Here is a 25197-nt window from a genome sequence, read left to right on the forward strand (position 1 = left end):
ACCATAATCAGCAATATTTAAATAATAAAAGGCTTGCAATATTTCAGTTGATTTGTAATGAATCCAGAATGTTTGACATTTTATTTTTTTTAATTGCATTACAGAAAATAAAGAACTTTACCACAATATTCTAATTTTCTGTATTTATTGGGAAAAGTGAAAAACTCATGGAGTTAAATGTTATAAACTGAGTGGCCTGGATGTGTCCGAAATGCGGCGGTGGATCTCCACCTGCCAAGGTCTCTGTATATGTTTTCAGCCAGAAAAATGAAGTGAAAGTAATAATATTTAACCAAGCCTATGAACCATTAAAAGTGCGAGCCAGCAGGCACAACAGCGGAGACCTGGAACCTGCTCACCAAAATAAAGTTCAGTTATTGCTGATTTCAAGTCTGCTGGATTGGAAAGAACAGCAAGAAAACGGCACCAAATTTCCAGTCTCAATAACTCCCCCACCCCCTTTTTTTTGGTATCCTATAAATTCTATTTTAATAGCATTCAGATCCGTTTTGTGTCAGTATTGAGACAACTGAATCTTACCGATATTCAATACTCTCTTCCTACATGGAATAGAAGTGAGAGTTTTAGATAACCAGTGCAGTTTTGGTTCATTTGGGCACTACTAGCTGGCTTTTTGTTAATTTTACTGTCTATCACTATGATAGACGGTAACCCTGAACTGATGCCAGTGCAATAAACTATCATACATAAATTATAAATATCCTCGTAGTGTATAAAGTTAAGGGTTTAGTGAGTAAGGCCATTAAATGAATTGGTAAACTCCTAAGCGTTTTCCTGCAACCTGCAACAGAATAAAGTGGCGTGTAAGCCCCCCCATCACATGTATTGCCAAAAGTGGCTCATAAATTCATAGTTGAGGTCATACTTGGACCCCGACAAAACTCTCACAACACAGGTAGGACAGCAGCGCCAGCACATAAAATGTCAAAGGAGGTGAGTGTGCACTTTGTGGAAACTATCCAGTCTGTGTAGTCTCCTCCCAAAGCGTTCGTCTCCACATGATTTCCCAGAAACTTTGGAAAGACAGACTCATTTGTCTGAAGGCTTTAAGGTTTGGAGAGCAGCATGTCTGGAGTTGGGTAAAATAATATGGCCATTTTCTACTTTATGACTAATTCAAGGAGGCTGCAACCATTTCCGTTGTTTTTCCTGCCAAAACTGGTATTAATGCTACTTTTCTCATCATGCAGATTCCATGTATGAAGTTTTCAAACTAACTAAAAAAGGAAAAGCTGCTAATGCATAAGTTTGGGCACACTGAATGGCATTTCCTTTGTAATAAAACAGTTAGTAGATGTAAATGTATGAAACATCTCCCCCTCTACCAGTAACATGTTCATAGCTACAACATAAACCACAAGATTGATGAATCCATGTTGATTCTGAATAGCCAGAGGCCTTGAGGAATTCTTTACCCCTCTCCATAGCATTTTAAATTACATTTTATGGTGAGAAGCAGTAAGTGCTTTTTCTTCTGGTGGTCAGATTTGTGCAAGTGAGCACCAGTGCACCGCCACTAGAGTCTGCTGTATCTCTTTTGACTGCATTTCTTTTAAAAACTGGGGTTTTATTAGCCCATGCAGCAAAATCTGTGAACATTACAAAGTTTTTCTCACTCTTCATGACAACTTCACATTAGTTTCCAACAGAGGTGTCAAGAAACAAAGTACAAATACTTCGTTACCTTACTTAAGGTTATCTATACTTCACTGGAGTAATTATTTTTCAGACGACTTTTTACTTTTACTCCTTACATTTTCACACAAAAATCTGTACTTTTTACTCCTTACATTTTAAAAAAAAGCCTCGTTAATCTATTTCATTTCGGCCTTTAAAGAATACTTTTGACACCTCTGGTTTCCAATCCAGCCGTTAGATACTTATGTATAAACTGATCACTAAAACCTCCTTGCCATCATCCTGCACACAAAGCCCTCTTGCTTTGTGGGGACTGATTATTTTAATTTCCAGGCATCTGGTGGTTGCTTAGACTCTGGAGCTTATGGCCACTGATTGCTGAACACTGCTTAAAAAAAACAAACTAAATGCGGTGACACCTTAGTAAGAATGATCTCAGTAATCGAATGTTTTAGAGGCCAAACTTTTGCAGGACCTACCTCTCCTTTTATCTATGCATGTCCAGCAAGAACAATTACACTAATATCATGTAAGATAATTAAACATTTCAACCTTAACTTTATGGATTTTGCAGATTATGGCCGCCTTTAATATTCAGTTTGCATTGACACGTAAAGTTTCTCTGCTGCTCAGGGATTTTTGCCCAATTATTGAAGTTGTGAAGGTGGAAGCTCTTATTCTGTCTTCACACAATCGTAATATTAAAGCATCTAAATGTGCCATTTGCTGGTACAGAAGACAACAATCTGTAATAAACACAAAATTAAGGGCCTGATTTACTAAAGGTTTGCGTGTGTAAAAACGTGTGCAAACTTGACATCACCCGCAAACCAATGTGCCAGCTGATCTACTAACAGCGTGCAAAGAGGACTGCGCCTCTCAAATGAGCAAAATAGCACACGCTGTTCATTTAGTACTTTTGCCCTGATGAATAATCAATATGGGGCGTACCCGCCAGAAAGCGCTAAATACTGGGAGGGGAAAATGCAAATTGGTCCATTTACCACACGCAATGAGATTTACCAAGCCTGAAAGTAATTGCGGGGATTGTGATTGCGTCTGTATTTAATACGTTGGAAAGGAAGGTGCTAATCTGCCCAGCATTACGCACCGATGGCTGCTGTTATTGTGGCAAGGAGGCGACATCGCCAAAATCAAAGAATAGCAGAGAGAGAGTCTTTGCCGAAGTTTTATTAAAGGCCACTTTTTCTTTAGTTCTTCGCCTTATATCTTGCCACCTTCTTTTAACCTCATCTGCCGTTCTTTTTGTCTTACCAACTGCATTTATTCTATCGCAGATTTTCTCCCATATTGCGTTTCTTTTGGTAATGTTTAAATTTCTTTGCTGTAGTTCATGAATGTGTTTATTTGCCTCTTCCACTAATATCTCTAACTCCAACTCGTCAAATTTCATTTTGCGCTTGCGACTATCCTGCTTTCCATCCAGACTCTCCATGGCGCAAACCGTAAGACACGTAACACCTCATTTAAATACTGCGGTTTGCACCTGTTATCAATTGCGCACGCAATCTTAGTTGATCACCCGCAAACCACACAACAACAGCACGTGCAAACTTTTTCAGTGCACACGCAATTTAGTACTCTTTATTTAGGATCTTAGTAAATCAGGCCCTAAGTTGGTTAAGAGGAACAGCTCTACAACAGGTTAATTTACATATCCCTTATGGGTAATGCTGGAGTCATATTTGGGTTCACCTGGGAATACACCCAATGTTCTTATTTTACTTCCTGAAGGAAAGTCCTGACTTGCCATCATATTCAACACACATTCTGTTATTTTATGTTTTTTCTTGCTAGACGTAGGCTTGATGAGAAAGTTTTGTCTAAACAAAAAGCCCGCCCCCCCCCCCCCCATTTAAAAAAGAAAATTAATATTTCAGCAAATCTTTATGTTTCAAGTCAACATTTACATTTTTATGTTTACAAATAATATGTTGCAACAGTACTTTTAAGTCCATTCAAAATCCTCTTTTCACCACCATGCAGAGGTTGGAGGCTGGACAGCCACCACAACAACGATGCACGTTCAGGTCCCCATGAGAGCAATGCCGAGCATGAATGTCTCCAGCGTTCCTGATCAGTACCAGTACGACCTCCGGTGCCTCCTGGGCTCCTGGATTCCCAGTTTCTCCATCACCTCCTCCTCCAGGGTTTTCAGAGATGGAACGTAGGTCTTTGCCAGAGCGTCTTCAGGACTTGTGTCTTTGGGCCCATCTGTGCAGGGAAATGAAAACAATTACAATTTGAAATGCTAAATGTTTCTACTGGGCAAAATTATCTTGACAAATCACAACAAGCAGTCACAGACTATATATTTGTCTTTTAATCATGATGAGACAGGAGTGACGACACTGACCAAAGAAAAAAAGCTTCACAAGCATATTTCAGTCCAGAAAGATCTATTTCTTTCACTTTATTATGAACTGTATCAGACACAAATCTGTTTTTAGAATCCAAGTTCCACAAGATAAAAATAGTCTGCAGCTGGTTTTAACATGCCGAGTATTCGCTGAGCGTTGCATAAACATTAAATCTCCCACCGGTCAAAACACGAATGTGCTCACCTTTCCACTGCTGTGGCACGATGCCGTCTCGCCGCTCTACGACAGGCTTTGGAATAATTCGGCCTGTCCTGACCGACACTCGCACCCTCTCCCCCTCCTCCGTGAACCTCCACTCAATCTCAGTGGGCTTCCTGGAAGATTACAATCAAAACGTTACAACTTGTGTCTGTAACAGAAATCTAGCTCATTACTCTAAACACTGCTGAGCATTAGATTGCTGTGCACTGGCAAACCTTAGCTTGTATTGGCAATAGGGGTGTAACGATACACTAATCACACGATACGGTACGATACACGATATTGAGGTCACGATAACGATACAATATTATAGCAGGATTTTTTTAACAACCTTGCATGAGGAACATATGACTGGAAAAAATTTTATTTTATTTGAAAGACACAAAATACAAAACAATACTGTACGTTTGCCCTATTGTTACAGTTTGTAATGCTTTATAACTGTTTACGTTTTAAAGAGAAAGCCAGGCCAACCATTTTCCACAAACTGAACTAAAAGTAAATGTCAGGTTTGCATTATGCATCTTCAGTTTCATACAATAAAAATATTTTGCAACAAACTGAATAGTTTCTCTCATGTATGATTTGACTTTTTTCTTTTCCAGAAATTTAACAACTAAAATTAAATAAATAAAAGTAAATAAATGCATACAATTTTACATCATAAAAAAGATTGATTCATGCTCACCTTATAAGTGTAAGAGGAGATTTATTTTTGTTAAGAAGGTTATTTTGGTAATTCAGGGTTCATTATTTTATAAATATATTCTTTATATTCTGATGTAAATCAGGGACTATAATGACACTAGTCAGTTTATCTGTAGTGATTAGTCTGTTTTAGATTGGGCGGAGTGATACGCCACAGTACGGCACTAGGTGCTGTGCTGATGTTCTAAAATCCTACACTGTTGAGGGACATTAAAGTACACTGGAACTCAGCAGAAGTTGTCCCCGTGTTTATCCTACTCACGACCCCAAAAACGTTTAATTTAATAAGGTACTCTACACCAGCCTTACATAAGTAAAAGTCCAGAGCTCAAAACCCTGCAAGAGTCCCGTGATAGGGATCGCAAAACGGTACTAGTTTCTCTGAGTGGAGGAAGATTTTGGTCCACGAGTCGAGGCGCGGTCGGATGCGCGTTACTAGTCAACACAATAGATTAATATTAATAACCCAATATCACGATACAGTTTGTCACCTCCACGGCACGTATCGTGATGTTTTTGTATCGCAAAATTTCATGGCACGATATAATGTTACACCCCTAAGTTACAACTGTCACTTCTTTAAAAGCTGTTAACTTTCATCAACAGACTATGATTCTGATAAGCAACTGCATAAATACAATGTTACTGCAGGACTGTGGCTCATTTCCCTTACCTGTCTGAGGGGTCAATGAGGGTGACATCACGAAGCAGAAGGGGAGCTTCACTGGCAATGTAGGTACCACGATAATCTCCTGTTTTTCCAATATACCTGTAATGCTAAGATAGGAACAATAATTCATTGACATTTTTAACATAACCATGAGGGGGGAAAAAAAGCATTTGTGGTGAACAGACATCTAGCTCCATCTGGTGGAGCTAGTGCTGGCAATGCATGGAGTTTCACTCGACTTCTCATCTTTGAAAAACGTCCCTGCCAGCTTGAAATTTTAATGAAACAGGACTAAAAACCTCAACAAAAGGTGAAATAGCACAAAGCAGTTAATATTCTTTTAACCAAAGACAACCTCCACAAATAATATACAGAATTTATGGCACATTTTATGCAACACTGTGTGCAGCACCTCTGCCGTAAAAATGTGTGTGCTTCAATATAGTCGAACTATGTACCGACACAGGTTAAATACTTGGTAATCATCTTGTAAAATAATGATTATAAAAACAGTTACAAATTAGGATGCTAATAATCCACAAGACACATAAATGAATGGCCCATAATCAGATTGTCTAGTAGTCTAAAACAAAAGTAGTGTTTACCGTGTTCAATCCCGCCAGGATCACCCAGTTTCTGCGTCTGAACACTTGGATCACCTTTCCCTGCTTACCCTTGTCCTTTCCTGCAAGAATCTCAACCTGAAAAACAGATGAAAGTTAAACAGTTATGACCAGCAGACTCCTGATTTCACAGTTGGACGGTGCAGGTGTGAGACAAGCATGACTGGACGTCGTATTTCTTCATAACCACTATGAAACCGGTTCTAACTTGAGCCGGCTTCCGACCAGCATTTTGTTAGCCTTTTTAAGTGGAAACATTAAGAACCCATTGTGAATAAAGTAAGACACATTAGCAGAAACAGGGGCTATATATGGAAAAAGGGATTTAAAAAAATGTATAAATAATGCAGAACTTTAATATTTAATTAGACACTATGAACCAAAGATATTTCATGTTTTTTTATCATTACTTTCTTAAAAAATTAGAAAAAGAGAAAAAGATGACGTCATGAGTTCAGAGGTCTTGTTTACAAACTGATTTATTTCTTACACACACAGCCCCGGATGTAGACAACAGGTCCTGGAAGCAGATCTAGTGATTCATAAAAGAAATGAACGAGTTTCGCGGCAATCATGTGTTATTTAGACGCTGCATCGTCTGTGTCCCGCTGTGCCCCGTTCACTACCGTTATATGGAGAAGCGGCTCGCAAAATATATAATATAATATAATATCTTCCGAAGGACTCCAAATGACACCAAACTTGCCTGGGTGAGTATACGACCATAAAAAATGCCAGAAATAAGGTCCAGGTTGTAAAAAAACGAACTTTCCCTTTAAGATTAAGATTCCCAGAATATTCAAATTTTTTTAGATAGGATATTTGAGTTTTCTTAAGCTGTAAGCCATGATCAGCAATATTAAAATAATAAAAGGCTTGCAATATTTCAGTTGATTTGTAATGAATCCAGAATGTATGACATTTTTGCATTACAGAAAATAAAGGACTTTATCACAATATTCTAATTTTCTGAGACAGTCCTGTATATTTATCGTTATATTTATTTTTGTTGCTATGTTTTATTTTCTGTTGCTAGATTGTCTGATGGGTAAGGTAGCCCAGACTAAATGTAGCATTTTTTTGGTTCTGCAGCAATATTGCTGCAATAAAGCATTTGAAATACACTTTAAATATTCTTGTTTTGCTAGTATCATTCCGCTTGAAATGATGGGAAAATGCATAATTTAGTGTTGAATAACGTGCCAGGCATGTGCACCCTCTCTGATCTGAGATGCAGCCCTAGTCATCATTTTCTAGAACCGGCCCTGCCTACTTATGGTGCAGCAGACAAACGAGCATGCAGATCTTTGATGAATCCCCTTGCAGCAGCAGAACTGTGCATGTTCAGCTCTGACCCAGCTCCTCTCACCAGGTCTCCCCGCAGCACCGTCCAGTCCTCCGGCTCCAGCGGCTCCACGAACACCTTCCTCCGCTTCTTGCCCGGCGGGTTCAGCCTCTTGGCCGCCACGGTCCACGGTCTGTTGGTGCCGTAGCGGTAATCCTTGGGCACCACCACCCGGGCTGCCATGGACAGCAGAGCCGTGAGCCTCATGTCGCTGGTGGTCAGAGGAGTGAGAGGAGAGTTAGTAAGTGAGGTAACAAGCTCGGCTAACGCTGGCGTCAATGGAAAGGTAACGTTATAATTAAAATGAGGGCGTTTCGCAACCTGTTTCTCAAATACACACGTTTTAATATGTGTCTTCTAGCTGCGCTTTCAACAGTTCACGTAATGGTATAAAAGAAAACGGAGTTTGTGATGTTATTGTTGAGTCTTACCCTCGATTGATGTCAATGTCACATGCAGCAGGACAGGAGTTGAATCTCTGCAGTATCTCAGTGTCTCCCCCTGGTGGACAGGAGGTCCGCCTGCATATAGAAACGCTCACTGTGGAAACCATATGTGTGTATTTATATATATGTGTGTGTATATATATATATATATATATATATATATATATATATATATATATAAATGTAGGCTATGTATTTATGTATGTACAGGACTGTCTCAGAAAATTAGAATATTGTGATTTTCTGTAATGCAATTACAAAAACAAAAATGTCATACATTCTGGATTCATTACAAATCAACTGAAATATTGCAAGCCTTTTATTATTTTAATATTGCTGATCATGGCTTACAGCTTAAGAAAACTCAAATATCCTATCTCAAAAAATTTGAATATTCTGGTAATCTTAATCTTAAACTGTAAACCATAATCAGCCATATTAAAATAATTCATCTATATGGTATTTTTTTATCCATTTAAACCTTTTTTGAATTGAAAAAAAAAAAAAATATATATATATATATATATATATATATATATATATATGTATGTGTGTGTGTCTATGGTTGCATGGTTGCAGTCAGAGCCATGGAAATGGTCTCCATGAGGCTGCAGCCGTCAGAGATGCAGATCATTCTCATTCAAGTGAGGCTGTTTTATGTTTTATGTCTGTTAATCGCGCCACAATCAAATGGTAGGGGGCTCATAGCTCACAAATTGTATGCATGGGTGATAAAATTTGATTGAGACACACAGAGGAAGTAATTGTCAACACTCAATCCACTGAAGTGTGGATTTTAATTACATAACCCAGACTTGATCGCAGGTGTTTCGTTTTTTTTTTCTAACCCTGACTTCAAGCATTTTTTCCTGTATTTTAGCCCTTGCTATTGTTTTACTATTTCCCTTTCCTCACTGGCATACAAAACAAAGATGTTGAATATTTTGCATTCAAAACAAATTTCAGTGTATGGGAAACGTATTTGAATAGAAAAAACATTTGATATAGAATGTATTCACTTATTAGGAAAAAATCTCTCTAACATTGTATTTGTCCTTGAACTACCATTTGTTGGGAGATTTAGAACTTACCCCTTAAATTTCTGAAGTCTAGACTTTGTTGATAGGTACTGTATTTTGAGAACATTAACAGATACAGCACATTTTTACACAATTTAATGTAATATAAACCTTTGCCAAAAGCAATGAAGAAGTCAACTGGATTTTCTAGCATCCACATAATTCAGTAATCTATATTAGAGTAAAAAAAATGTCAATCCCTGACTGACGAGTAGGATAAAAAGAAAAATGTGAATGTATTAAACATTGCAAGACCGTGAAGACTCAAACTAATCCCATCCATAATTTAAAACTGTGAGGACAAGCTGCACATCACCAGATGTAGCTCAGGTATCACCAGGATTTATGGCTCTCCAAGAATCTGACCCCATAGACACAAAACAAGAGGCGCTGGTTTTATATACAGTGAGAGTAAAAAGTATTTGACCCCTTGATGATTTTGTTGGTTTGCCCACTAATAAAGACATGATCATTCTATACTTTTAATGGTAGATGTATTCTAACATGGAGAGACAGAATATCAAAACAAAAATCCAGAAAATAACTTTAAAGAATATATTTTTATTAATTTGTATTTCATGGAGGGAAATAAATATTTGATCCCTCTAGCCAAAAGCACTTAATACTTGGTGGCAAAGCCTTTATTTGCAAGCACAGCGGTCAGACGTTTTTTGTAGTTTACCACAAGGTTAGCACACATATCAGGAGGAATTTTGGCCCACTCTTCTTTGCAGATCCTCTCTAAATCATTAAGGTTGGTGGGCTGTCGCTTGGCAACTTGGACCTTCAGCTCCCTCCATAGATTTTCAATTGGATTGAGATCCGGAGACTGGCTGGGCCACTCCATGACCTTAATGTGCTTCTTCTTGAGCCACTCCTTTGTTGCCTTTGCTGTATGCTTCGGGTCGTTGTCATGTTGGAAGACCCAACCGCGGCCCATTTTCAGCTTCCTTGCAGAGGGGAGGAGGTTGTTCCCCAGGACTGCACGGTACATGGCTCCATCCATCTTTCCACTGATGCGGTGAAGTAGCCCTGTGCCCTTGGCAGAGAAACACCCCCAAAACATAATGTTTCCACCTCCATGCTTGACGGTGGGCACAGTGTTCCTGGGGTCATAGGCAGCATTTTTCTTCCTCCACACACGACGGGTAGAGTTCAGGCCAAATAGTTCAATTTTGGTCTCGTCTGACCACAGAACCTTCTCCCAATCACTTTGTGCATCTTTGAGGTGATCATTGGCATACTTTAGGCGGGCCTCCACATGTGCCTTCTTCAGCAGGGGTACCTTTCGGGCACTGCAGGATTTTAATCCATTGTGGTGCAAGGTGTTGCCAATTGTTTTCCTGGTGACTGTGGTCCCAGCTGCCTTGAGGTCATTCACCAACTCCCTCTGTGTGGTTGCAGGACGATTTATCACAGTTCTCATGATCCTTGCCACCCCACGAGGTGAAATCTTCTGTGGAGCACCAGACCGAGGTCTATTGATGGTCATGTTAAACTTCTTAGATTTTCTCACAATTGCACCAATAGTTGTTACTTTAATACCTAGCATCTTGCTAATGTTTTTGTAGCCAATACCAGATTTGTGCAGGTCAACAATCCTGTCTCTGAGGTCCTGAGAGAGTTCTTTGGTCTTACCCATGTTGGAGGGTTTGGAATCTGTCTGATTGTCTGATTCTGTGAACAGGTGCCTTTTATACAAGTGATTAGTTAGAACAGGTGTCTTCAATTCAGGTAACAGGTTGATTGGGAGTGTCTAACTGGTCTGTGAAAGCCAGAACTCCTAATGCATACTAGGGGATCAAATACTTATTTCCATCAATGAAATGCAAATAAATTAAAATAAATTATTTTAAGTTATTTTCTGGATTTTCTTTTTGATATTCTGTCTCTCCATGTTAGAATACATCTACCATTAAAAGTATAGAATGATCATGTCCTTATTCGTGGGCAAACCAACAAAATCAGCAAGGGGTCAAATACTTTTTACTCTCACTGTACAGGACTGTCTCAGAAAATTAGAATATTGTGATACAGTACTTTTTCTGTAATGCAATTAAAAAAACAAATGTCATACATTCTGGATTCATTAAAAATCAACTGAAATATTGCAAGCCTTTTATTTTAATATTGCTGATTATGGCTTACAGTTTAAGATTAAGATTCCCAGAATATTCACATTTTTTGAGATAGGATATTTGAGTTTTCTTAAACTGTAAGCCATGATCAGCAATATTAAAATAAAAAAAAAGGCTTGCAATATTTCAGTTGATTTGTAATGAATCCAGAATGTATGACATTTTTGTATTACAGAAAATAAAGGACTTTATCACAATATTCAAATTTTCTGAGACAGTCCTGTATGCCTCATACATAATGTGTGTGTATGTAAAAGCTGTGGCAATCGTGCCGGGTTAGTTGTTTTAGAGGTAACAACATGATGAAGAGTTTTAGGAAGATAAATGATGTTGGTTAAATACAACAGGTACATTTTTTTTCTTTTCCCAGTGTGTATATATTAAACAAGCAGGAAATGTACACAAGTATGACAGAACCATTATTTTCTCGTAATCAACATATTTATTAAACTCACTGGCAACTACAATGGTAGACTAAGCAGCAGATTAAAATGAATGGCAGCTTCTGAAAAGAACAGAAATTGTAACCAAAGAAATTACACTTGACTTCCAGATTAAACAGAATTTATTCCAGATTTCAAGTGGTATTTTGAAAATATTGACAGCAGTGTGGTGAAAACGAGGTGGTAATCTTGTAACAAAACTCAGCTATTATTTTTTTTTCCAGAGATGATCTTTCCTTTAGTTTCAGAACTTTATACACTGTAGCCTAACATTGCCACAAACATGAAAGAGCACTGTAGCGATGAAAGAAAAATCACATCCATCACATTGTTTCAACGTCAAACAATAAGACCACTGTACTTTAAACAGACTTTTTTCCTAGTAAGAGGGCAAGGAAAAGGGAAGAAAATTAATACTCTTGCATTATCGTCCTCTTTTAAAAAAACCAACAAAAAAAAAAACAACTATGCAGACAATGGTAGTGTTAACAATTTCAGTGATACTTTCATAGATGGAAAATGAAATATATTGTACAATTTATGTCTCAATGCTGCCAAGTGTCGTGGGAACTTACATCTTGATTCTCGGGCAGTGGCAGCATTTCTATGAGATAAATCTGAAATGATAGGCTGAGTTGAGGGTTTTGAGAGATTTTAATCATAATCAGATGAACTGGATGCTCTTAAAAGAAAAAAATAAATCAAAGTACATTTTCTCTCACAGTACCACCTTCATAATCCAAAATTAAACAAGAGACAACATTCAGGAATGTCCATCTGCTTTCAAACCATTAGCCGAGAAAATTACGGAGAAATTTACTACATGAGTAACTGCAAATGAACAGGTTCAGTCCAAAAATAACTTCACTTTCCACTTCTCAAATGGGGTTTACAATATGTTTAAAAGCCAACACGTCTGTCTATTAGGGATCCTGTGAAATTAATCACACAATTTGGTCACCAGCAGTGAAGCATACACACCAAAGCAACAGAATGTGTTGCATTAAAATGCCAAAGAGCCAACTAGTAAATGAAGGGGGGGGGGGGGTTACTCTAAATGCAACTCATCATGCATCCAATGACTGAATAAGACTAAATGAGAAGCTAATTTATACAAATGAATGTAAAACTGTTATTTTTTAATTAAAGCTGAGTGTTGGTGAAAATGTGTTTTTTTTTTCTCTACACAATATCTACGTTTTAAAACCATCAAATAGGAGTATTTGTCATTTTTTTGTGATTTTAATGTTCTCTTATGTATTATATATTCAATTTATTCCTTCTAACTGAGAAATGTTTGACACTTAGCATTCAGTCTTTGTAATTATGTAATTGCACTTAAAAATAAAAAATATATACACACCAAAATCCCATTTATACATGAGCTTGAAAGTGCTCAATTCAAATTAGCTTAAAGTCAGATTAGCAAATGTTTTTGTTTCCGGGATATATGATATCCCCAACATGGCAAATAAGGATGTTTGTCTCCTAATTGATGTAGATTTGTTTTTTTTGTTTTGTTTTTTTTTTCTTCTTTTTCTCAAATTATTCTCAATTTAAACAGCAGGAATCAAGCATCCTGCGAGTAATCATGTTGATGCTTGACTTCCACAGAGATGCATTGAAGTTTCTTGATATTTCTGAGCTGACGTTAAGCACTCTCTGTCAGAGGCTGCGGAAAAAAAGGAGAACAATTAGGGAAATGATATTAGTATGCAATATTATTTCTACACAGAACAATACAATAATGATAATTAACCTTTTTTTTTTTTAATCATTACTCTAAAATATCTGTTTAAATACACATTGTGAAAGCAAATGTTTTGGGGATTAATGGGACTAATACTTAGGCCCGTCTCACCTTCTCTGCTGTTAGCTGACCTCCTGCTGGAGCGTTTTCCTGGGCCTCGGGCTTTGACTCGCTCAGTGAGGAAGGCGCCGTTTCCTTGGCTTCAACCACATCATTCATCTTGGCCTCCGTGTTAGACTTGTTGCTGTCGCCTTCCGCTTCCGTTTCCTTTGGCCGTTTGGGAGATCCCTAAACAGAGTGACGGAGAATCAGTTACTACGTTTACATGCAGTCAAAATTGGGGTTATTGCTAATATTCCGGTTACTGAAACATTGGGAATATTCCGTTTACATGGTAATTAATCATTTGGGATATCTGGATCAAACCAGCGACGCACGGAGAACGTGATGACCCAATTCCGTCATTTCTGCTTCTTCTTCCTGTATCCAAATTCAAAACAAATGCTGCTTCGCGCAACTTTTCCCTCACCTTCTTGTAAATCTCGCTATCCCGTACTTTCTACCGTCTACAAATGCCAAAATGTTCATATCCTTCATTACATTATGAAGTGATTAGTCTTCTCCTCACTCCAAAAGTGTGGCGTGGTCTTGCGTTTCTCCGTGTTTATAAGAACTTCCTGGACTCAAAAGACCAGGATTTCTTGTGAACAGAGCATGTGCAGAAAACAACTTCCTGTTCCGTTTGATCGGGATATTCCATTTGGCGTTTACATGACCCAATATTCGGGTTTTAAAAGGAGTAACCCAGGGGTCATATTGGGGTTTTAAAAACCAGAATATGAGCAAATTCTGGTTATTCAAAGGGGTTATTGGTGTTTACATGGCCGTGCAAATTCGGGTTATTGCTAATATTCGGGTTTTAAAAGGGTTATTGACTGCATGTAAACGCAGTCAGTGGGAGCTTATCAAGCATCTGACGACGAGGGTTTCTGCTCGGACAAGCTCGGGAGATTGGAACTCACCTCTGTGGATTCTGCTTTTCGTTTAGTCCCTGCCCTCTCATTCTTCTCATCAATGACCAGAGTTCCTTCATCCTCGTCACTGCTGCCCTCGCCATCTGCCTTCTCTGAGCCGCCCGTGTCCCCTGCTCCTTCCGATGAGTTGTCCTTCTTCGATGACTAAAGGGAGATATTTATTAGTGAAGGAAAAGCAAACTTAAGTTTTGCTCATTTGAGATCCGTCAGTGTGCACACAACACAAAAAAATAAAAGGCATTCACCAATGCAGCTTTCACTAATGTCTAGCTAAAAACTGCAGACTTTCAGGGGTTAAAATGATTGAAGGTTTTCTGTTATACTGGTATTGAGTATTTGCTGGATTCCAACAAGAACCTGCGGATATATTTTCAGTATATTATAATTAAAATGTTATCACAATGTTGCCACATTAAGTGAGATGTTTGGGACCACCGTACACATAAATGACATTGTATTGAGTGATATCTGGAGACAAGAAAAAGCGAGACACTAGAAAAAATATTCCTATAAAGTTATTATTGTTTTTGCAGAGATTTAAACAGATTGTAGGTACAACCTAAGGGGCTATGGCATTTTTGAGCAGAAATGGCCAAGAACACATAAAATGTCAAGATGTATCAGTGTCGAAGGGGTGAAACTGTGGAACCGCCTGGATGAGGAACTAAAAAAAAGTAGCTCAATTTACTAATTAAAAAAAAATTATAAATCTAAAATAATAGATAAATATAGAACACTAATATAAATTATCTTGATTGTGAGTGACCACATTTATTTTCTTCTCTTCTTTGTTCATTCGTTTCGTTTTCTTCTTATTAGTATCTTTTTTTTTTCCTTTTCTGTAGTCTGCTTTATTTTTTAAAGGGATAGGCAAAATAAGCCATGGGGCTTCAGCCTATACCTTTTTGGTCTAAAAAAAAAAAAAAAAAGAAATGTGTGTGTGTGTGTGTGTGTGTGTGTGTATATATATATATATATATATATATATATATATATATAATTACACCTGTGTGTATACATATACAGTGTGTATATGCAAATATCTTAAATGTAAATGACCAAAATAAACTACTACTACTACTAGATTTCTATAAAATGTCTTGCTACCCGAAGAGTGCCACCTGGTGATCATTAGAGAATATACAGGTTCAAGGCCTCACTTTTCAGACCCAGAGGCTAAGCCCATATGCTATAAAACAACTTAATAACAACCTTCAGCAGAATAAAACAAAGCAACAACATATAGCTAACCCCTATCCTGAAGTCCTACCTACCTCGTAGCCTTCATGCGTGACAGTGGGGTTGTTCTCAATCTCCCAGAGTCCCTCAGCAAACCCTTTCCTCTTGTTTGCTTTTCCAAACTTCTCCTTGCATTCGTCGTATGGGAACAAATCCTTGGCTCCCAGAAAAGCCCTATAATGACCAAACATGACAGTTCTTTTTCTGTATACTCTTCATGTCAAGTTCACAATTATGTTTAAAAAGAGACGAGAAGAAGAAAAAGACAAGAACTCACGTCTCATGCGTCCCAAAGAAGAACACCTGGTACTTGTTTGAGGGCGACTTCACGGCTCCTTCAGGTAACTCATCGATCTGTGAATCCAGAGCAAAGCTTCTTACAAACGGGTTCTGATTAATTGAAAATCACTCAATTTCAAAATAGTATCAATATCTAAAACCTTAGGTTATGCAATATACTGAAGTACCATTTGCTTTGCAGCTACTCTTTAGTTTCAATTTATTTGTTATTCTCAAAATCCTTTCAGTGCACTGTCTGGACTTGCAACTCCGTCAGTATCAACGAGTTTTTATAAGACCCTGTCGCTCAGAGAAAAACTGCTATGATAGGGTCGCATCGCGCTCATTTGTCCGCCAAAAAGAGCCTTTTGGTGTTTCCAGATAGGCCCACTGTGTGAAGGTAGTTGGGGCTGGGCCTGTTGATACGAGGCTGATAAGATTGAGAGGAAAAAAAGGAGGGAAGAGGTGCAGATCAATTACATTATTTTGAGTTAAAGTGCACAGCCATTTGTGGCTTTTATATAGATGCGCACTTAATAAATGAGAAAAAAAAAACTATGTATGGTTTAAGCGGAGCCTCTTTAGGGCAGCCAATAAAATACTTGAAATTTAAAAATGTAAACTCTAGAAGACGGAGAATTGGAGAACGTTAAAAAGGCCCGATATTAACTTTTTTGTAATAAACATAGAATGCAGATCTACTGAAGTTTCCAAATACGGTCCCTTGTCCTGGAAAGGGTTAAGCATCAAAAGGAAACACTTAAGTCCATGCACTAACACTAAAACCTACTGTTTTCTGACAGGATAGTTGTGGATGAAGGTTACTTGTTTTACTGCCGCATTGTACTGTCAAACTATATTTTAGTGTGCAGTGAAAAGCTGTTTCAGGTCCTTTGTGCAATATTACACGACACTTTTTCTATTCATATAATTCTTTAAATGGCACTGCACTTTTTATTTTATTTTTGTTTCTACCTTTTTTTCTATTTTTATCTTTATAAGGGTGTTTGATTTGTAAATGACAGTGCTGTGTGTGTGAGAGATGGAGATGTCAATTTCCCCGAGGGAACCTTAAAGTAATCTGAATCTTTGTTGTTCCTTATTTACGTGTGGTTATTTACACCACTAGACGAAGAGATAAAGTTAAAATAATACTATTCTGATGTCAATGACTGGTGTTTTTATTCGTTTGGATCAAACATGTGATATTTTATTTAACTTTATCCTCGGGGAAATTGACATCTCCATCTCAAACACACACCAAGCACTGTCATTTACAAAACACCCCAAAAGCCAAACAACCATATAAAGAAAAAAAGAAATAAAAATAAAGATAAAAATAGAAATAAAAAGTAGAAACAAAAAATAAAAAGTGCAGTGCCATAAAAACAGGATGAAAGTCAATTCAAACTTACAAGGGAAAATAAAACTGTTGCAACAAGTGTGGACGGACTGGCACGTTTACAACGAATGAAAGCCGGATATGGCCATAATAAAACCCATTTAAATACGTGAATTAAACCTTAAACATGAGTTTTAATAGTGTGTGTTTGGGCTGCAGGGGCAGCCGCAGGTCAGCCGTTACCGACCGTTACTTTGGAGCGTCTATCTCTAAAGCTGATTTATGCTTCTGCGTTAAATCGACGGTGTAGGGTACGCGGCGACGCGCACGGTACGCCGTAGGCTCTGCGTCGGTGTAACGCAGAACCATAAATCAGCCTTGACGGCTCAAAGTTGACGTTGGCCAAACAGGCCCGGAAACGACACATGCAAAAAAAAAATAGTAACGCACGGTCGGGGACGATATTCACATGAAACGAGGGGGTCGATGGCGTGTTGTGAGTGCGGTGAATCCCCCGGAGCAGCGAGCATCTGTCTGCAGCTGCCGCTCCGCGCTGGCGCTGCCTCGACGCGGCTAAGCTATGGCGGCTCCGGGCTGATTTATGGTTCCGCGTTAAACCGACACATGTAGCCATAGACATAAAAACGTAGACGCCTCATTGGGCGCTGAGCCGTACGTCAACGTCGCCGCCATATTGGATGTGGCAAGACTGCGCTGTAAACTAATACAAGTAAATTGACTTATTTTCATAAAGTGCCTTTATACAAAGACATTTACGTTTTACGTCTCATTTATTCATTCACACACGCCCTAATATACTTGGGAAACAGTTTAGGCACCAAATATAATATATGAAATTTTCTCAGATGGCAAAAATAAGAACTTTATTAATCCCACATAGGAGTAATTCTCTCAATTTTCTCATCAACAAAGCATAGTTCACATAAAAATATTTAAAAATGTTCAAATAACAAAATAACATATTTGAACAATTTTTCTGATTTTTTCAGTTATTTTATTGTCTGAAAAATGGTTCAAATGTTATTTTATTGTCTGAAAAATGGTTAAAATATGTTATTTAAAAAATGTAAATGAGTTTTGTTGATGAGAAAATATGTTTCTCTATTTTTCTTATTTTTGTGAGGGGGGATAAATATTGTTTTTTAGCATTACCTTGTTCTCTATAGCTGATATAACATGAATTACTCCTATGTGGGATCAATAAAGTTCTTATTTTTGCCATCTGAGAAAATTTAATATATTATATTTGGTGCCTAACTGTTTCCCAAGTATATTAGTGCGTGGGTGAATGAATAAATGAGACGTAAAACGTAAATTTCTTTGTAGAAAGGCGCTTTATGAAAATAAGTCCATTTACTTGTATTAGTTTAGAGCGCAGTTTTGCCACATCCAATATGGCGGCGACGTTGACGTACGGCTCAGCGCCGCGTACCCTACGCGTACCCTACGCCGTAGGCTACGTGCATCGATTTAACGCGGGAGCATGAATCAGGCTTGCCTAGCGCTCAGGCCTCAGGACTAGTGCAGCAGCAGCGGAGCAGGCGGGCTGGAAATCAATTAAATCACCCTGGAAATCAAATATCTCCGTGAATTATCGTCCATCGGCGGGTGCTTACCCTCGCAGGCCAGTGTGGATACCCCTTCATTTTAGCAAACACCAGATCTCCGGGTTTGTATTCCTTTTGCCTGTTGGACCTCGGCATGTTTCTAAAATAAAAACAAAAAAACACCCCCCGGAAGAAAAAAAAACCTTTCTATTTCAAACAAGCGAGTAATCAAAAAGAAATGGTGTTTCTTAATTTAGTCCGGGGTCCGTTGTGATCACAACCTGCGACAAAACAAGCAGGTCGACTTCTCCTCCAGTACAGCAGCGCGGAAAACTGAGCGACTTTTTGGAGGATTCAGAGCCGACCAGAGCCGCGGCCAGGCATCGATACACGGATCTGAGCTAAATATACTTTCAGCCACAAAGCGCGGTATATTAACTCCTCGGTAAATGCTATCTTTCAATCCACTGGCTCGTCCCTCGGACTATTTGGGTTTGAAATTGAAACCCGCTTCCTTCTCCAGACGCGCCCCCAGTCGCTGCCGGAGCCGCACACCAGCGCCCCCGCTGGACAGAGGCGGTACTGCAGGGCATTATTGTGGAAAATACATTCAACTCATTTAGTCCACGGGCCAGAGCCCAACATTACACTTGTCAATACCACTCAAGGTGACCAAACTTGCTTCTAATTTTTGAAAATATCCATGTCTGTAGATGATATTCTGGTATGATAACCGATAATCTGGTATGTTAAGCCTGTATGTTAAGGAAATATAACGAAAAATGTTGAGTTTGATTGACATACCCGTAGGCAGTGGTAATTTTATTTTAATGTTATTTTAATTTTATTTTAGTTGTTTTTATTCACTTAGTTGTTTTTTTTATTATTATTTTTAATTTATGTTATTTGTGAAAGGGGCAGATCAGATAAGATTCTTCTTCTTTCTGCTCCCTTTTCATTCATAAGTTAGGAACATTTGTATTTGTGTTTGTATTAAATTGTTTTGTTTTTTGAATGAAATAAAGAATAAAATGAAAATGAAATGAAATGAAAATAACCCTTCCTGAGTGGCAGCTGTATCATAGAATAGAAATAGAATAGAATAGAAATCCTTTATTGTCATTATACTAGTACAATGAAATTAGGCAGCAGCTCCATCAAAGTGCACACATGCAAAGACTATGTAAACAACAAAACGAAAAACAGGAAACATACATATATATATATATATATATATATATATATATATATATATATATATATATATATATACACACTATAAAAAAGAGTGAATGGGGGGATAAAAATGTACATGAATGGGTGGAGGAATATTGCACTTGAATGAAATGGAAGAATAAGAATAATATTGCACTTGAAAGGATGGAAGAGTATTGCACATAGATAGTAGGGAATATTGGAACATTATGGATAGAAAATAGAAAATATTGCACAGTATGAGGTAGTTTATTGGTTGAGAAAGTTCACGGCTTTGGGGAAGCGCCTCCCAGAGGCCAACAGGTCGAAAAAGTGGAAACCGGGGTGGGTGTTGTCCTTTAAAATGTTCCTTGCCCTACGTTTACATGCAGTCAAAATTCGGGTTATTGCCAATATTCAAGTTTTAAAAGGGTTATTGACTGCATGTAAACGCAGTCATAGTTAGCCACCCCCTTCAGAAAATTAGATTTTAGATGCTGGTGAATATCCTGGTTTAGACTCATGTACGGGATATCTGTCAATGTTTCACTATATTGTCTTTGGTATCATTTTAAAGGGGACCTTTGAAGCATTCATTCAAGCTAAGATGTGATACATTTCCTGAATCCTTATGCTCCTGTGAGTATTCCAATTTTTGTATTCTGTTGTTCCTAGATGACACAGGGATAAAAGATACTATGTCATTTAGGCGAAAATTGTGTAAAAATGTGTGCTTATAGTTTAAACAGCTATGTTGGTCAGAAAGATTCACATTTTAGCTTGAATTAATGCTTAAAATGATACCAAAGACAATATTGTGAAACAATAACAGATATCCTGTACATGAGTCTAAACCAGGACATGCAGCAGCATCTAAAATGTAATTTTCTGAACTTCATGAGCTGATAATGATCCAGCTGCCACTCAGGAAGGGTTATCATACCAAAATATCATCTACAAACATGGATATTTTCAAAAATTATAAGCAAGTTTTGTCACCTTGAGTGGTACTGATATCTGGCCTGGCCCATGGACTAATTGGTGGAAGAAAGCAAGTTATATGTTCATCTAGGCCAAATGTTGAAAGAGCCATATTGGACAAAAAACACAAAAAACAAATATGTCTGGAGCCGCAAAAAAGTCTTGTATAAGCCTTAGACCCCGTCCACACGTAGCCGGATATCTGCGGATATCTGCTAAACCGGAGATATTTTCCTACGTTTTGACCTGTCATCCACACGAAAACGCAAATAAACGAAGCTTTAAAAAAACTCCGGGCAAAGTGAAGATTTTTGAAAACTCCGTTTATGTAGATGCGTGTAGACGGAGACAACCGGAGTTTTGCATTTTCAAACGTCACATTATGCGCCAAAACAACAACAAATCTGCTCTGACGTGCGACTTTTGTTTACTACAGATGATCCAGCATCTGTTCTCCAAGCTATTAAATAAATGGTCTCTGGTCTTGACCACTGCTTAATGCGTTACACCGACACAGAGCCTACAACCGTAGGGTACGCGGTGACGCCAGGGCTGGACTGGGACAAAAAATCGGCCCCGGCATTTTGAGCCTAGACCAGCCCACCAGGTATTGATGGAAAGAAAATGAAGCCTATGAATGAAAACAAACGTTCTTGTGACACCGCTTGTACACTGTCTTGTTGGTGTGTATGTTCTTGTCTAATAAACCTAAACCTACACCATCCCCCCCAGTCCCGTTATAGATGTACTTAGTACTGTTTGTGAGTAGACCAGCAAACTTGTATGGCAAGCCGTTTTAACATTTAATAGCTAGACTGGATATGTGTTGCAGATATCTGTAATTCAATTGTTCCTAGTCAAAAAGAACATTTCAGATATCTACAATGATATATTAACCCATTTTAAACAGGGGGAACGCATTCTGACAGCGTGAAATACTGCTGTCAGAATGCGTTCCCCCTCTGTTTATCATGAAGGGATGCTCACACATGTTTCAAATTCATACTGCTGACTTCTTTCACCACCACAGATAAGTCCTGTGATTTTCAGGCTGATATCATCATATTTGACCATTTTAAACAGGGGGAATGCAGCGCTGCCTCTGTTTTTACTAACTAATGACCATGAATTGCCTAAACAGTGGGTTCTTCCAATATATGTATATATACAGAAAGTCTTTGCTGCGATGGCATCACTGTAGGTAAACATTTCTCCAAAAAGATTGATGTATTATTTCACCCACCCACTATTAATCACAGCATTATTAAAATTTAGTGACAATCAGGAATCCAAACACCACTGTCCCTGTCAAAAAAGCAACTTAAATTTGGAGTTGCTAATTTAGTTTTATAGAATATATAAGATATTGAATATGAAATCATCATTCTTCAAATAGTATAAATAATATCAATAATAAGCCACGCGCTCTAATGTTGTGACTACTCCAGCCAGAGCTGCCTGGGAGACTTGCGAGGCCCTGTGCGGAATGGCTGGGGGGAGCCCTCGCGCGTGAGCGTAGCGAGCGCGCGCGAACTTTTTGGGGTTTTTCGGGTCGGATCGGGTGTCTATATGCGCAATTTTAACTCTCCAATTAGCAAAATACTGGATAACTTCCCCTGCCTCATCATCATTTGGCTTGCCTCGACGCGGGGCCCCACGGCTGTTTGAGACCCGGTTGGATCGGTGATTTTTGTAACAAATTTATCAAACGAGCCTTTCAGAGAGGCATTAAACTCTTCCATTTTCTTTAGTTTTTTTTCTTTTTTCATCCCCTGATGGAAATTTCCTGATTCTGTCTCGTTCTCTCGACATTGTGTGACAGTTTGTTCCAACTCCACCCGTCTGGATCAGAGCACCTTGTGTCTGCGCTTGGTCTGACGCAGTTGTACTGAACAACAGACACGCGCATCATTGCACATATATTTATTGATATGCACAGACTAGTACACATTTAGGTCTGTAATGGAACGTGACTGTTGATATTTATAAGGGGAGAAAAAAAAAAAAAAAAAAAAAACGCCCATAGCGCGAGAGGCCCCTTGGGGCGCGAGGCCCCTTGTTGGGGCGCGAGGCCCCTTGGGGCGCGAGGCCCCTTGGGCGCCCCTTGGGGCGCGAGGCTTCAGCCCATAACCAATCTAACTCATCATAACCAATCGGCCAGTGGTACCAGTTGTTGTCAGGTAAAAAACAAAATCAAATGGGCCGATTGGCCTGCCCGGGCCAAAAAAAAAAAAAAAATCGGCCAGCCCAAAATCGGGCCGGCCGATGGTGATTTTGGGCCGGGCCGGCCCAAAAAAAAAATTAAAAAAAAAAAAAAAAAATTTTTTTTTTTTTTTTTTTTTTTTGGGCCGGCCCGGCCCACCGGGCAATGCCCGGTATGCCCGATGGCCAGTCCACCCCTGGGTGACGCGCACCCTACGGTGCCCGCGGAGCCGCGGAGGTGCAGCTTCCCGGGAGCCGCAGATGATCTACAGGTTAGAATGCTTATGAATGTGGTCGAAAACGCAGATCCTCGGTTATGTGTGGATGCAAATTTTTTTTATAAACGGAGGGGGGAAATATTCGTTTTTAAAAATACCCGGCTACGTGTGGACGGGGTCTTAGAATGAAGGCAACACATGCTGCATGCATCTATATTAGTTAGAATTCAATTCAATTCAATTTTATTTGTATAGCGTCTAATACAACAAAGTTGTCTCTAGACGCTTTCCAGAGACCCAGAACATGAACATAAACCCCCGAGCAATTATTACATAAACAATGGCAGGTAAAAACTCCCATAGTGGGAGAAAAGCCTTAAGCCAAACAGTGGCAAGAAAAACTCCCCTTTAGGAGGGAAGAAACCTGGACCAGGACCTGGATCATAAGGGGGGACCCTCCTGCCGAAGGCCAGACTAGAACTGGGGGAAGATTTTTTATTTCATTATGCCCTTCGAGAAAAAAGTCGAAATGTCGAGAAAAAAGTCGAAATGTCAAGATTAATGTTGAAGTACAATCCCAAGAAAAAACGCGAAATGTCGAAAAGAAAGTCGAAATGTCGAGAAAAAAGGCGAAGTTTCGACTTTATTTTTGAAATTGTGTTTCAACATTAATCTCGACATTTCGACTTTTTTCTCGATATTTTGACTTTTTTCTCAAAGTGCACAATAAAAAAAAATCTTCCTCCTCTCAAAAACTTTTTCTCCTGCACGGCCTCTTACTTACTCTTAATCTTCCGTACAAATCTTCGTTAACAGAAATGTTGAAACGTAAAATTTATTCTACACATTTTTACAGCATTGTTTCAGAATGTTTGTGTCATGTTTGTCCTCATCCAGAAACCACATTAACACCAAAAATATATTTCCCTCCCCTATCGATTTCCATTTTCAAACATTTTTGAAAAAGCTCCAGGGAGCCACTAGGGCAGCGCTAAAGAGCTGCATGCGGCTCTAGAGCCGCGGGTTGCCGACCGCTGATGCCAGTGGCCAGTGGTCTTCAACCCTGGTCCTCGGGACCCGCTGTCCTGCATGTTTTAAATGTTTCCCTGCTTCAGCACAAAATGATAAAAATGTCATTAACAAGAAATCTATCAGGCAGCTGCAGCTGATCCAGAACGCTGCCGCCAGAGTCCTTACAAACACCAGGAAACTGGACCACATTACACCAGGAAACTGGACCATATTACACCGGTGTTCTGCCAATCCTTGCTCCCTGCCAAGAAATGCTATTTTGTGGTTCTGCGCACGCGCACAGTCGATTTTCAAAGTTTGATTGCCACGCCAATCATTTCTTGCACGATGTAAAATGGATAATATGGGATGTTGAGTATTTGATCCTTCAAAATACATTACCCATGACATGAATTGCATTACACTTTGTGAACATTATACGATAAAGAGAAAAAAAAACAATTATATCGCTTTATTTGATATTCATTCAGTCATTGGCCTTTATTTAACCAGGCAGGTCATTAAGAACACATTCTTATTTACAATCACGGCCTGGCAAGCGACAAGGACCACTTGGGGGGAAAGGAAGTGGGTTAGGGAGTAAAACACAGTAAAATTGTAGCTCTACAAAAGGAAGAAACCATTTAGGTAGCATTTTTTGGCAA

At 38.8% G+C, this 25197-nt stretch overlaps 2 protein-coding genes across 2 annotated transcripts; both read right to left on the bottom strand.

Moving 5' to 3' along the window:
• Positions 1-3554: 3554 nt before the first annotated feature.
• On the bottom strand, positions 3555-8094 carry mrpl24 (mitochondrial ribosomal protein L24). Its single transcript, XM_061742340.1, has 6 exons — positions 8040-8094; positions 7633-7819; positions 6246-6341; positions 5644-5747; positions 4245-4375; positions 3555-3894 (listed from the first exon to the last, which is right to left on the bottom strand). Exons 2-6 carry the CDS (start codon positions 7813-7815, stop codon positions 3758-3760), a joined length of 651 nt encoding a protein of 216 aa, XP_061598324.1. The 5' UTR covers positions 7816-7819; positions 8040-8094; the 3' UTR covers positions 3555-3757.
• A 3724-nt stretch (positions 8095-11818) lies between these two features.
• Positions 11819-19461, bottom strand: hdgfl3 (HDGF like 3). The gene is made up of 6 exons (XM_061742342.1): positions 18996-19461; positions 16015-16091; positions 15773-15911; positions 14487-14642; positions 13576-13752; positions 11819-13386 (listed from the first exon to the last, which is right to left on the bottom strand). The coding sequence occupies exons 1-6, from the start codon at positions 19080-19082 to the stop codon at positions 13366-13368; spliced, it is 657 nt and encodes a 218-aa protein (XP_061598326.1). The 5' UTR covers positions 19083-19461; the 3' UTR covers positions 11819-13365.
• Positions 19462-25197: the final 5736 nt, after the last annotated feature.

Source organism: Cololabis saira, chromosome 15 (assembly GCF_033807715.1).
Source record: "Cololabis saira isolate AMF1-May2022 chromosome 15, fColSai1.1, whole genome shotgun sequence".
NCBI lineage: Eukaryota > Metazoa > Chordata > Actinopteri > Beloniformes > Belonidae > Cololabis > Cololabis saira.